This window comes from Cetorhinus maximus, chromosome 9 (genome assembly GCF_964194155.1).
Source record: "Cetorhinus maximus chromosome 9, sCetMax3.hap1.1, whole genome shotgun sequence".
In the NCBI taxonomy this organism is placed as follows: domain Eukaryota; kingdom Metazoa; phylum Chordata; class Chondrichthyes; order Lamniformes; family Cetorhinidae; genus Cetorhinus; species Cetorhinus maximus.
The window spans coordinates 122,834,435-122,848,682 of record NC_135887.1 but is presented as its reverse complement, the minus strand read 5'-3'; the positions used below and the strand labels follow the sequence as shown (position 1 = coordinate 122,848,682).

The 14,248-nt window shown below is 42.9% G+C and overlaps 1 protein-coding gene across 1 annotated transcript in view; it reads left to right on the top strand.

Annotated features, from left to right (window-relative positions):
• The window catches only part of ano1a (anoctamin 1, calcium activated chloride channel a), a 228,890-nt gene that overhangs the window by 182,812 nt on the left and 31,830 nt on the right, over positions 1 to 14,248 (top strand). The window contains exon 24 of the mRNA XM_078549492.1: positions 2,564 to 2,616. Coding sequence (XP_078405618.1) covers positions 2,564 to 2,616 — 53 coding nt within the window. The remainder of the gene's footprint in view (positions 1 to 2,563; positions 2,617 to 14,248) is intronic.

The following is a 14,248-nucleotide window of genomic DNA, read 5'->3' as shown; positions in this document are numbered from 1 at the left end:
TGGCAGGACACTCAAGGTACAGCTCTAGTGGGGGTGGGGTGGAAAGACTGACAGGGCATTACAGGTATAGATTTAAAAATAATGGAAATAGGTGGGAAAAGAAAAATCTATATAAATTATTGGAAAAAGCAAAAGGGAGGGGGAAGAAACGGAAAGGAGGTGGGGATGGGGAAGGGAGTTCAGGATCTAAAGTTGCTGAATTCAATATTCAGTCCGGAAGGCTGTAAAGTGCCTAGTCGGAAGATGAGGTGCTGTTCCTCCAGTTTGCATTGGGCTTCACTGGAACAATGCAGTGTCTGTGGCATCTTTTGATTATCTGCTCCTATCACTGCTTGCTTGTCCCTACTACCACCACCCCACCCCCCCACCTTAAACCAGCTTATATTTCACCCCTCTCCTAACTTTACTCAGTTCTGCTGAAGGGTCATGAGGACTCGAAACGTCAACTCTTTTCTTCTCCGCTGATGCTGCCAGACCTGCTGAGTTTTTCCAGGTAATTCTGTTTTTCTTTTGGATTTCCAGCATCCGCAGTAGTTTTTTGTTTTTATGAAACTATTGCCGATTGTTGTAAAAAAAAAACCCTTCTGGTGCACTAATGTCCTTTAGAGGATGAAATCTGCTGTCCTTACCTGGTTTGGCCTACATGTGACTCCAGATCCACAGCAATGTGGTTGACTCTTAAATGCCCTCTGAACAAGGTCAATTAGGAATGGGCAATAAACGTCCATATCCCATGAACAATTTTTTTTAAAAAGCAAGAGACATGGTATTTATTTCATTTGAGTTTGCACACCACTGATATCCTTATAGTCTGAAGTTGGGATGCATTCCACAGTAAACAATGAGTTAACATATATCTTAAAATAGAAAGTAGCTTCTTAAGTTTCGTAGCATCTGTAAATCATGGAAACTAGTTAGTAAGCTAATTCCCAGATTTTATTTTGTGGGAGATATCAGCCATCAGGTTTTCTGGCTTCATATATATATACACACACCATATGTTTGAAGCTCCCATAAATAGCCAATATTCCAAGGTTGGTCAACAAAACATTAATCCGGCTAGAATAATTACAGTATCCTGACATAAAGCAGCAGCAGCATTGATGCAGTTTACTTGTGAATGCTCTAAGAATGTGTGAAATAAATAAAACCTTTCACAGCAATAAAAATAAAAGCATTTAAAATAAACTTCTTTAAATTGTCGGGTCCGTAAGTTAGTTGTCGGTGTTAGTGATGCTGATCTAGTTCACAAAACAGAAAATCGTGGTGGTCTTGTAAGTTGGGCTGAGAAACGTAGGAGGAAGTAGGCCATTCTGCTCCCGAGGCGGTTCTGCCATTCAGTTAGATCATAGCTGATTGACATCTTAAATCCATCTTGCCACTTGAGTTCCATAACCCTTCAAATGCTTCCCTCACAAAAATTCATCTGTCAGTTTCGAAAATTTCAATTGACCAAGCCTTAACTTTTTGAAGTGGATTTCAGATTTACACCACCCTTTCATGTAAAGAAGTACTTCCTGACAGCACCCCTGAATGACCTAGCTCTAAATTTAAAGTTGCACAGTTACTCACTTACTCTTTGGCACACTCTCGCTCTCTCGCTTTTGCCCGTCCTCGCATGTGCGCACTTGCTTTCACCCGCCCTCTCAGGTGTGCACTCTCGCGTTCGCCAGCTCGCTCTTGCATTGCGTTCGCCTCACCCCACTCCCCTGTCTGCCCTCGCTCCCACACCCCGCTTACACATTTATAATCCATCTTTTTCACTACCGGACATGAGCAACCTGTTAATCCTGCACAGGATTAGGACTGAACCAGCACAGTTCAGGTTACTTGCTCTTCAACCAGACTTCCACATTTAGGATCGCGTTTCGGGGCGTTCTCACACGACCTCCGCATTCTGTATCAATTCAAATGTTTCTTCATCAAATGCAAGCAGCAAAGTTTCACACAGGCAATTGTTTCTGTCTGTGATACTTCCCCTCAACATCAGTTGCTGGAAGTGTTTGAGCAGAGTCAGCCATCATTTGCAAAGCAAGAGTCGTTGAGGAATGCTTTGGGCAAGGAACAAACTTTCTACTGTTTGAAACCCAGACCTCTCTTTCCACCTTACCAGTATCCAATGCTGTGGGACATCTGATCTTTATGTCACCTAATACAGAAGAAACCCTAAGAATGGTCTTTTGTTTTTATGTGAACTATTCAGATCTCTGTACATTATTGTACACCTCCACTACGTCACCTAGTCCATTGAGTTGGAATCCATCCAAACATATGGATGATGCAGTAGTGGTGCTGTCTCAGTTGTCTGTCTGCTTTCTGTTGCAGTTTTATCAGTGGTTATGGCTTTATATATTCTAAGGCTGATCTCACGGAGTCATTTTTCAGTGCTTGTAACTACCTCCAAGTGAATGAATAACTTGAGAGGAATTCCGTTTGGGTTGGATTTGTTCTTTTTTAACAGTAATTTGATGATATTGCTGCCATATAGGGGAGTAACATGAAGCTAGCTTGACAATGCCAAAAATAGTGCAAAAGAGAGTAACAGTTTTCCTCTTGCATTTAGGTATATGGTACAACATTCTCAGAGGGATTGGCAAGTTGGCAGTCATCATTAATGTAAGTGTATGTTGTTTTATTTAAAAGAAAAGTGTTTCCTTACTTCGGGAATTTTCATCCCACTATATTCAGAAGATAAATACGGAAGTAATTCACTCTGTGCATTTGATCTAAGCGCCTCAACACTTGTTTGCCAATTAAGTCGGTTATGTTTTATGAAAAAAATGCAAGGCATTCCTGGAAATACTCTTCACAGAATTAACAACAAAGTTGGGGAAAGATAATATCCAAAAATATGAGAAAAATGAACGGATGAAGTTTTGAGTGAGAACTAATTGCTAATGATCTGTAAAACTGTTGACAATGAGAACTTGATGTGACTATTACTTATTTAACCTTTCTCAAAGCAATCTGACATAACTTTTCCCAAGAAGAATTTGTAGATGTACAGAAACTGGCATACTGAACTTTCCCAGTAAAACTGAGAACTGTCGAGGTTCAGCATTCTGCAAGCTGTGTTTTCATGACACTATCACAGAGACAAGGGGTGGAATCGCCCCAGATTTGCACTAAGTGTGGTAATGCATGGGTAAAATGACATTGTACCCGCCGGTCGTGTTGGCGGCTTTTCACGCCGTATCATCCCAAACCTACGTATTAATAATGCATTTCCCAGAAACGCGCCATTTCCATGGCGGACAGGCTGTCATTCGCCCACCACGCCATCACCAGGCGCCATATTTAAAGTCCAGCCATGCGCACTCATCTCAGTGCTTCCAGCCCATGACTGCAAAGAAGACATGGCTCTGAAAGGCTAAAGGGCTGCAGCCCCTAGGTTCAATGAAGCGTCCGCCGAGCGCCTTTTGGATGCAGTGGAGGGTCGCCACAAAGTCCTCTACCCCTGCTCTGGCCGTGGGATGGGGTGGTCACTGCCAACGCCCTTCAAAAGAGGACAACCACCCAGTGCCACAAGAGGATGAATGATTATCTCTGTTCTGCCAGGGTAAGTCATTAATCTCATCACTCTCAACTCTGTCACCCACAAACCCATCACACATCCACAGGTCCCTCACTCCTTGCCGGTTCAAGGGGCATCACCATTCACACTCTCTCACACCTTCATTGTCCTCATCCTGTCCATGGGACGACTCACCACCCACACATGCCCAGCGTACTTATCATCCGGCCTGGCAGGCGTCCTGCTTACACTTTCTCCATTTCTATTCATGCAGGACAAGCTGGCACACAACAAGAGGGAGAGGTTGCAGACTGGTGGAGGAATGCCTGAAATCAAGGTCCTCACTAACTTCAGAATCAGAGCCATCCAGCTGGCTGGTGAGGATCTGGACCATTCCTGTGCTGATGGTGAGGTCGGTGGTGCCCTACCAAGTGAGGGTCCAGCAGTGCAAAATCCATCAGATAACCATGCTGAGAGTGATGTGTCCTGTTTCACAGGTCACTGCCATGCACTAATTATCTCCCCTTGCTTTCGCAGGCACATCTGAGAAACGGCCAACGGAGTCCATGACCCAGGGCCTCTAATCAAGCCCCAAAAAAACCTCTAAAGAGGAATCTGGAGGGACCCTCCTTTGAAGTCCAGTCACAGCACTCACCCACACCCTCCACCAGCACAGAGACACACACCTTGGTGGCTTTTCAGTAGCCTCTGGGTCACAATCTGGTGAGCACATCACAGCCTGATCCGCAGCAGGCGATGGCAGGGACTTCTCAGGTGTCCGGCAATCGGAGGACTGCTGGAGGCCAAAAATTTGCTGAGTCCGATTCAGATTTTGAGCCTCTGGACTCCGTCATGAGGTGATAGCACAGGCATGACAACACATCGACGTAGACACTGGTAGGATGGTGGTTGCCATTGAAACCTTGGTGCAGGAAGTCGCTCCTGCACTGCTGTGTGGGCTCAACTCCATCACAGACACAATAGTTGGGGTGCGGGGCAGATCGATCTCACTGCAGCTACCCCTCCTCCCAATGCGTGCCCAAGGGCTCCTGGCTGACTCATTGAGGAGGAAGATCAGCAGGTTTTACCCACCGGGGTTCATCCATCCAGGTGATTCTGCGAGTGTCCAGCCCATCTGAATCCACTTTTTGTGCCTCAGCAGCTCCAGCTCCACAGGCTGAGGAGGGTGCCACTGCCACACAGCAGGACCCCAAAAGCAGGCTGAGGCCCTCTAGATCTCAGCCTTCCAGAGGGCACCCACCAAGGTCATCACAGACAGGGCATAGCAGTCAGCAGGCTGCCTCCACCTTCACTGTGGATGTCCAGGGGGGCACCAAGACATAGCGACAGGGTTAGGAAAGTTAAGAAGATGTAACTCTTTCGAGTTATCAACAGATCGCATGTAACTCTTTCGAGTACATTCACAGTTCTTGGTTTCCGGGAGTGGGACATGAACCCACAACCTTCTGACTCAAAGGCAAGGGTGCTATGAACTGAGCCACAGCTGACACCTTGCACAGCCTGGGCGCAGGTGTTAATTACTTGTATATACTGTTCAGTATTGTCAACAAACTCCCAAGAATGTCTCCCTGCCTTTGGCTCCTTGTTCTGATGAGCAATGTTCATGTCACTCAAATGTGAAACTTTTCTGCACAAGATAAAGGCAGGTGTCTCAGTCCAGGGCCTGTTCCCTGTGCTTTCTGCGACCTTCAGCCCAAAGTGATGTCTGGCCTCACTCTCCCTGGACACATTACTGATGCCTGCACCTTGATGGTGCTTGTCATTGCTGCCAGAATGTAGTGGGCAGGTGTCAGAGTTCCATCATGCTCTCAGCACCTTTAAGGTGTGGTTGGCCCCCATCTCTTTACTTGTGACCAGTGATGCTGTGCTACTGAAGGTGTCAGGTGCTGAAGGCAGACAAAGGATCAGATGCTTTTAAAGTTTCATGGCTGCGTCTCCATACTATGACCCTGATCACAAAGCGCAAGCCAGCTAGGTGTCAGACATCAGGAGGCAGACATTCACAGAGGCTGTGTGAAGATCTATGGAGTGTCCTTACTACTGCATGTCGTCGTCATCCCCCTGCAATCAAGTGACTATGAGGGCCTCTGCTGCATGTCCATGACAGGAACATTGTCACAGTAGTTGTGTACTTGCCATAGGCCAGTCTTGGGTCAAATGTTCATAGATGTAAAGTGAGGATCTATGGTGTCTCCTCACTGTACGTCGTCATCATCTTCCTCAAATCTAGAAGCTATAAGGGCCTCCCGAGTGTGCCTGCCTTGTCTGGCCAGTGCGTGGGCCTCATCCCTGTCACTGTCATGTGCACTACCTTCAGCCGCAGGGTGCCCACTTCCAGCCCACACCCAACCCAAGTCACCTCAACCGCAGGGCAGCCCTTGTTCTTCCCACCCCCTGCTCCCACCACAATGCGCCTCAACCTTGAAGTCCAACAGGCGACCTGGGCGAGCACTCTGCAACATTACTGTGTAGTTACCTCCAAGTTCCCCTCAAAGTGCAACCGCCAAGCGTACGCCTTTTATATGCCATTGTGAAACATGTCGACGTGCAATCACACCGACATGGGCGGACAATCCAGGCAGTGGGGGGGGGGAGGGGAACGATTCCGGTGGGCTGGGCTTATGATATGCAAATGTATTATAATGAGGTCAATCATATTAGAGTAATCTGGTCTCTCTTGATGCTTTCCTAGTGAAATATGGCTGAGATCAAGTGCTCAATAGAGTAAATGACTAAACTCCTTTTCAGTGCTCCGTAGAGCTCCCGGGCAATCCAACGCTCTGCTACACCACAGAGAATTGCTCAAGTGCAATCACAACTTGTGCAAACAACACTCTGGCCAATAAAACATTATCCAAGGGAAATTCAGCTCAAATATCAGTTCTATCAACTCAACATAAATCAGCCTTGTGTAAGCGGAACCAAATCAGCTTTGTGCAAGTGGAACCAATGTAAAAATTTGAAGCCAGCCTGTTGACCTGTGTTTGCTCATGATTGACTTTGTAACAGTCAATTAATGAAGGTTAATGTGTGAGAGTTCTATTGTTTCAAAGGTAATGGGGTGGCCACCACATGCTTTATTTCTTTTTAGAATTTTAAGTTTTAACTTGATTTATGCAGAACAAAAAATACCTTTTGTATAAATAATGGCACATTATATACACAACCAAGACTGATGGTGCTTTTCTTAAATTAGATTTATGAACTGCAGCCAGCCAGTCAGTTCATGTATTTTTATGATCCAACTTTAGTTTGGGTTTCACTATTTTGAAAGTGATAGTTTTACCTTACTTGGAAGCTACATTGAGTCTAATAAAAATGTATCTTCAGCTGTTGGATTTAGGGGAAGTTGGTTCACTGCAGTTGCATTGCTACAGCATTATGAAAAGTATCATTGGTAGCACAGGGCATTGACCCATTCTGGCAGGATACAAGCTCATGCCATCCTGTCTAGAGAGTTTATGACTTCACTTGTGTTATCAAAGGAAGTTGTCGTGCAGGGACACAGGGTAAGGTGGTTGGAGGGCATGGATGGATTGGGGAGAGAATAAAAAAAACAAATTAATCCAGCTTGCTTTCATGACAATGTAAGAACATAAATAGGAGCAGACCAAAAATCTCTCATCTAAGCATTAAATATCTTAAACAATGGAGCAGCCACAACCCTCTAAGGTGGAGAATTTTGAAGGTTCACAACCTTCGGAGTGAAAAAATTTCTCCTCATCCCAGCCTTAAGTGATTGGTCCTTATCTGGAGGTTGTGCCCCCATGTTCATATTCCCCAGCCAGGGGGAAACAACCTTGGTCTGGCCTGTCAGAATCTTGTATCATCTTGCATCCTTCTGAACTCCAGAAAATATAGGCCCAATTTACTCAGCCACTCATCATAGGGTAACCCTCTTATCCCAGGAACCAACATAGTGAGCTTTTGCTGTACCACCTCCAATACACGTATATCTTTCCTTAAATTTGGAGACCAAAACTCTGCACATATCCCAGGTGTGATCTCTGCAATTGCACCAAGACTACCTTATTCTTGTACTCTAATCGCCTTGCAGTGAAGGTCAACATGCCATTTGCCACCTTAATTACTTCCTGTACCTGCATGCTAACTTTGTGTTCCTTGCATGAGTACACCCAGGTTCCTCTGGATATCAACAGTCACGAGTTTCATTCCCTTTTTTAAAAAATGTTCTGCTTTTGCAACCAAAGTGAATAACCTCACAGTTCCCATGTTATACTCCATCTGCCACCTTGTTGCCCACTCACTTAACCTGTCTGTATCTCTTTGCAGCCTCTTTCTGTCCTCCACACAGGTTACGTTCCAACCTAGCTTTGTATCATCAGGAAACTTAGATACATTGCTCTTGGTCTTTTCATTTAAGTCCAGAATATTTAGATTGTAAATAGCTGAGGCTCCAGCACCAATCCTACGGCACAACACCAGTTACAGCCTGCTAACTTGAAAATGCTGCATTTGCCCCTATCTTTTTCTTCCTGTCCATTAACCATTCCTCTAATGTCAGGCTAACTGGCCTGTAGTTCCCTGTTTTCTCTCTCCCTCATTTTTTGAATAGCAGTGTTGTATTTGCTAACTTCCAACCCAATGGCATAATTCTAGAATCTAGAGAATTTTGGAAAATCATAACCAATGCATTCACTATCTCTGCAGCTGTCTATTTTAGAACCCAAGGATGTAGGGCATCATGTCCTGGGCATTAGTCAGATTTTAGTCCCTTAAGTCTCTCCAACACTTTTTCTCTGCTGATATGACTTTAAATTCCTCACTCTTGTTAATCCCTTGGTTGCCCTCCCTATTTCTGATATGCAACTTGTCATTTACTGTAAAGATAGACAAAAAATGTTTGTTCAACGTCTCTGCCATTTCCTCATCCCCCATGATAATTTCTCCTATCTCTGTTTCTAAGGGACCAATGGTTACTTTAGCTACTCTCCTATTTTACTTGTAAAAACTCATAAAATCTGTTTTATATTCCTGGTTAGTTTACTCTCATGTTTTATTTTTTCTCTCGTGTTCTATTTTACCCTTTTTTATCAACATTTTGGTGGACCTGCGGTTTTTAAAACACTTCCAATCCTCAGGCTTACCTACTTTTTTTTTTTGCAACATTATAAGCCTCTACTTTTAATCTAATGCTACCTTTAATTTCCTTAGTAAGCCCACAGATGGGTCAATCTTGCTGAGTTTTTTAATAGAATGTATTTTTGTTGAGCATCTTGAATTGTTTCTTTAAATATCCATTTACCCAATCAACCTTAGCCGGCTCTCTCCTCATACCTATGTAACTGACTTTGCCTAAGTTTATTTAGGACTGGAGTATGTTACTGTCAAGCTTAATATGTAATTCAATTGTATGATGATCACTTTTTCCCAGCAGTTCTTTTATAATGAGATTATTAACTAAACTTGCCTAAATGCACAATAGGAGATCTAAAATAGTTTTATCCCTAGTTGGTTCCACAATGTATTCTTCCAGGAAACTCAGGAAAACATTAAACAAACTCACCTCCCAGACAACCTTTATCAATTTGATTTGTCCAGTGCATGTGAAGATTAAAAGTTTCCCACAATTATTATATTGCCTTTGTTACAAGCTCCAATTATTTATTGCTTAATACTTGTTACTGCTGTAGGCGGCCTCTAAACCAACATTTCCTGATCTTTGCTGTTCCTAATTTCCACCCTTACTGATTCTACTTCCTGGTCATCTTGAGCCAAGATCATTTATTACTAATGTCCTATATCACCCTTTCCTATTAGTGCTACTCCTTTCCCTTTTCCACTCTCTGCCTTTTTGAAATGCTGTGTATTCTGGAATAGTTTCCCAACCTTAGTCACTTTGTAACCATACCTCTGTGGTGATGATTAGATCTAAACTGTTTATCTCTATTTGTGCCACTAGTTCATCTATCATATTGTGAATACTCTGCACATTCAGAGATCCATTAATTTTATTTTTATACACTTATTATTTGCATAGACCTAATTCACTAATGTACTGTTACCATTAAACTCTGTCCCTTCCTACCCCACTCTGCTTGTCTTCATCCAATTCACTACACTGCTCTATTGTCTCTACTTTTCTCTTTAAATTTATAAATCTCCCTTCACCTGAACATCCTCTTCCCGCCCTCTGCCATTGGTTTGAAGCCCTATCCACAGCCCTTGTGTTACAATTTGCCAGGATGTGATCCCAGCCCTGTTTAAGTGGAGTCCATCCCAAAGGAAACAGCTTCTTCCTTCCCTAGTACTGATGCCATTGTCCCATGAATCAAAAAACCTTCTCCCAGCACCCCCTTTGGGCCACGCGTTTAATTCTCTAATCTGCTTGACCCTATGCCTGGCCCAGTTAACAATCCAAGGATTGCTATCTTTGAGATTCTGTGTTTTAACTCCTCAAAAACTCTCAGCAGAGCATCATTCCTAGTTCTATTTATGTTGTTGGTTTCCACATGGGCTTCTGGACAACTGGATCCTCCCCATCCCACTCCAAAGTCATCTCTAGCCATGGGAAGATGTCCTTAACCCTGGCACTGGGCAGGCAACGCAACCTTCAGAACTTCTGGCTCTGGCTGCAGAGAACAGTGTGTATCCCCCCCCACTGAATATACAGTTCCCTATTAACTACCACTTTTCTTTTCATTCCCCCCATTTGAATGGCATTCTGAACCATGGTGCCATGGTCAGCTTGCACATCCACCCTACAGTTCTTGTCCCCATCTACACATGTAGCAAGTACCTCATAGCTGTTGGTCAAAGTCAAGTCAATTTCTGCCTCCTAGGCAGGGTTTTTGAACATAACCATCTTAAAGTTTAAAAATCGGAACGATGTTTACAAATAGAGGTGCTACACGAACTGGTGTGATGAAAAATAATGAGTTCAACAGCATAACTTGTTACATGAATGAATTGACCCAAAGATTGTATTAATATATAGAGCAAGCCATATGGTGATCTGTTTATTCAATGAACGGTTGATGGTTTAGTTAACATGAGAACCTGCCTAAAATTTATGTTTGTAAATATGCCATTGCTGCACATTGCAACTAGTTTCATGACAGTTAGGTTGTCATGGCCTATAGGCATTGCAGACACGAGGGGCATCAGTTGCTGGTGTTAGGTTTTAACGGCACATCAGGTATTAGCGTGCTTGCAAGTTCATTGTGCCATACTGAAGGTTTCTTTTGTGGATGGAAATTAGCACATGAAAGTACTGCTGTTGGCTTTTTGTGTTTTTTCTTCAAATGTTCAATATACAGTGTTCGCACCTTTAGTAAAGTTGTTTTGCATTTTTGGGCTCTTGTATATAATGGGAGAATGTTAATATGAAACTGGACACATGATACAGCTAAGGACAATGGAGAGCTGCCTGATTGTATATCATTTTGAGCTGGTGTTATTGTTCTGATTTGGAGTTACAGCCAGTTTACAATTTCGAACAACTCGGTACGTCAGGCACCAGAAGCCCATCCCAGCCAAATTGCATGGAAGTCTAGATATCTTCACTATTGATCAAGTCACAAATGGTTCATTGTGCAAAGCCACCTAGTTGTGGCAAAATATCCCATGGAGGCAGGTGAGACCAGACTAATTGGCAAATTCAGAAACGAGAACCCCTCAAGGCACTCCTGTGGGGAATGAAGAAGGTGAAGATTATAGTGCTGTCTCATTGTGTTGGCAGCTTCTGTGAAGAATTTTGAAAAGGAGTGGAGGAAAGAGCATGTGCAACATTTGATTCTTTTCTTTGAAGCTTCAGTAGGTGGATGATCATTCTAGAAATTTGTTGTCTTGCAACTCAGTAGAATTCCAGACCACAAAATACTCAAGTAGACAAGGGAAATGTTTCCAAGGAAATTGGCTTTGTGCAGCTGTGTGTTTTTTTTTCCTTCTAAATCAAGATTTCTAATGAGAACGGAACAAAGCTGGCTTTCTGACCCTTTCTCTTCCTTTGGGAAAAGTGCCAAATCCTTTGGAACATTGTTGGTTCCCTCTTTCCTTGACTCATGTCTCTGCTAGCTGTCTCAAAACGTGGGCCTTTAGGTCGGAGCCAAGTCAAGGCAGCCATAGATCAAAATGCCAAAATGATCAGAGGCCCATGAAAGAAGCAGCTGGAGGTTGAATAAGGGCAAGGGTAGCTCTTAAACACAGAAGTCTGGAAAATTAAAATGTTCCTGTTAATGTTTCTTTCAGTCATATTCTCCTTTCTTTTCCTCTTCTCCTTCAATTTTGATTTACTTTTTATACACAGTTCCCAGAAGAGTTGAAGTAATACTTTTGTGGTAAAATATAGTTTGTTTGGTTTTGAGAGAGGTGTGGGGGATTTGGATAGTTATAATTTTCCTGCGCCTCTTTTTACGAGTTTTCTCGCACTCCTTCCTCTCTGCAAATCTACCCAATAAAAAGCAATGGGAGCAGGCTTTGCCCCTGCCCCCAACCAACTCCCTACCCAGAATCATGAAAATTCTCCAGTAGGTCTGGTTACTAACTGAACCCTGAGCAATGTTTACCATTGAAAACACTTCTGCATTTGACTGGGTGAGCAAGAAATGGTTAACGGTTTCTGCTGATCTCATTTGTAAAACTCAGCCGACATTCTTTGGCCCACAAAATGATGTTTGAATCAGTTAAATTGTACAGAATCACTTGATTGGGTTGAGATCAAGTGCAGGCAGTGGTTTAATAATGGCCAAATCATCTGATAACGATGTAACATGTTGTGATCTGCTTAACCAGCTTATAAGTCTCTGTCTATTGACTGGATGCAACCTGCAAAAGTTGGCACAGCCCCCCGCCCCCCCCCCACCCTCTTTAAAAAAAAAAGTTGAAGACTCCAAAATATGACTTGCACATGGAAACAAGTAATTACACTGAAGATGCAGTGTGATAGGAGCTCATCAGAGCTTCAGTTGCAGCCATTTCCCTTCCTTCCTAATATTCTGTCACTTGCATTGTAGGGTGTAGTGATGAGGGAGGGGAGAGTATTTTTACTGGTACGCTCAGAAAATTGTTTTTAATAAAGTTGATTTTAATGCTTTTATTTTCTACTGAAATACTGCCTATCAAGGGAAATACCATATTTATCCTGAATGTGCTTTCCAATGTGACAAGCATGAAAAGTCAGTCATGACTGGAGTGACCTATAATTGTTTTTCCTCTTTTCCACCGTCACCACCACACCACAAGCCAAACAGCTGCAATTCAGCAAGGCTTTATTGGAAAGGACACAAACTCCACAAATAGCAAGAGAACAGACATTCTGTTTTCAGCGTAGTTGACTGACCATTGTTTACTAATATAAATACACTTATATATTCTACTATTAAATTGAAATTAAAAAACAGAACCACAATTTAGGATTACTACCTAAGCCACATGAAAATTGGCATAGGATAAATAAAACTGGAGAGGTAAATGTGTGGCTCAAAGATTGGTGTGGGAGAAATGGGTTCAGATTCATGGGGCACTGGTACTGGGAAAGGAGGGAGCGCTGTTCTGTTGGGACGGGCTTCATTTGAAAACTGCTGGGACCCGTATCCTGGGCAATTGTATAACTAGGGTTGTAGGTTAGACTTGAAACTAATTGGTGGAGGGGAGGGTTCAATTGAAGGGAAGTTTAAAAAATCAAAAAGAAATAAGAGCGCAGAGGCGCAGGGTAGTGAAGAGGCGAACAATAATCAAAGTATGACCAGAAGAGGCAGAAAGTATAAGCAGAAAACTGCAGCAGAAATCAGAACCAGAATGAATATTAATGGTAAATTGTCAAAGTTTAAGGCTCTTTATCCAAATGCACGCGGCATTTGTAACAAGATGAGTTGACGGCACAAATAGATATAAATGAATATGACTTGATAGCTGTTAGAGATGATACCTATTATAGAGACATGGTTGCAAGGTGTCCAAGCCATAGGAACTCAATATTCAAGGGTGTTCGACATTCTGGAAAAATAGGCACAAAGGAAAAGGAGGTGGGGTAGCTTTGTTAATAAAGGAAGGTATCAATGCGGTGGTGAGTAGTGATACAGGTGTAATAGATTGTGATGTGGAATCGGTTGGGGTGGAAGTAAGGAATAGAAAGGGGAAGAAGTCATGGATGGGTGTCGTATATAGGCCCCTGAAGAGTTGCCTCACTGTAGGACAAAGTATAAATCGGGAAATAATGGAGGCATGTAAGAAGGGCGCTACAATTGTCATGGGTGATTTTAACTGAACAAATCAGATTGGCAGGGGTAACATGGAAGACGAATTTTAGATTGCATCAGGGATTGTTTCTTAGAGCAATACTTTGCAGAACCTACCCAGGAACAGGCTATTTTAGACCTAGTAATGTGTAATGAGGTGGGATCAATAAGCGATATCGTAGTTAAGGATCTTCTAGGGGGTATCGATCACAACATGGTAGAATTTCAGATTCTATTTTGAGGGCGAGCAACGCGGGCCTCACACCAATGTCCTCAACTTACCTCTAATTGCCTTTATTTAAGTTATGAAGAAAGAGTTGTCTAAAGTGGGCTGGGAATATAGACTAAAGGGAAGGCCAGTGGATGAGCGGTGGCAGATATTTAAGCAGATATTTCATAACACTCAGCAAAAATTTATCTCGGTCTAAAAGGAGGACTGGATGAGAAGGATGAACCACCCGTAGTTAACAAAGGTTGTCAAGGAGAGTATCCAATCAAAAACTAAGGCATACAA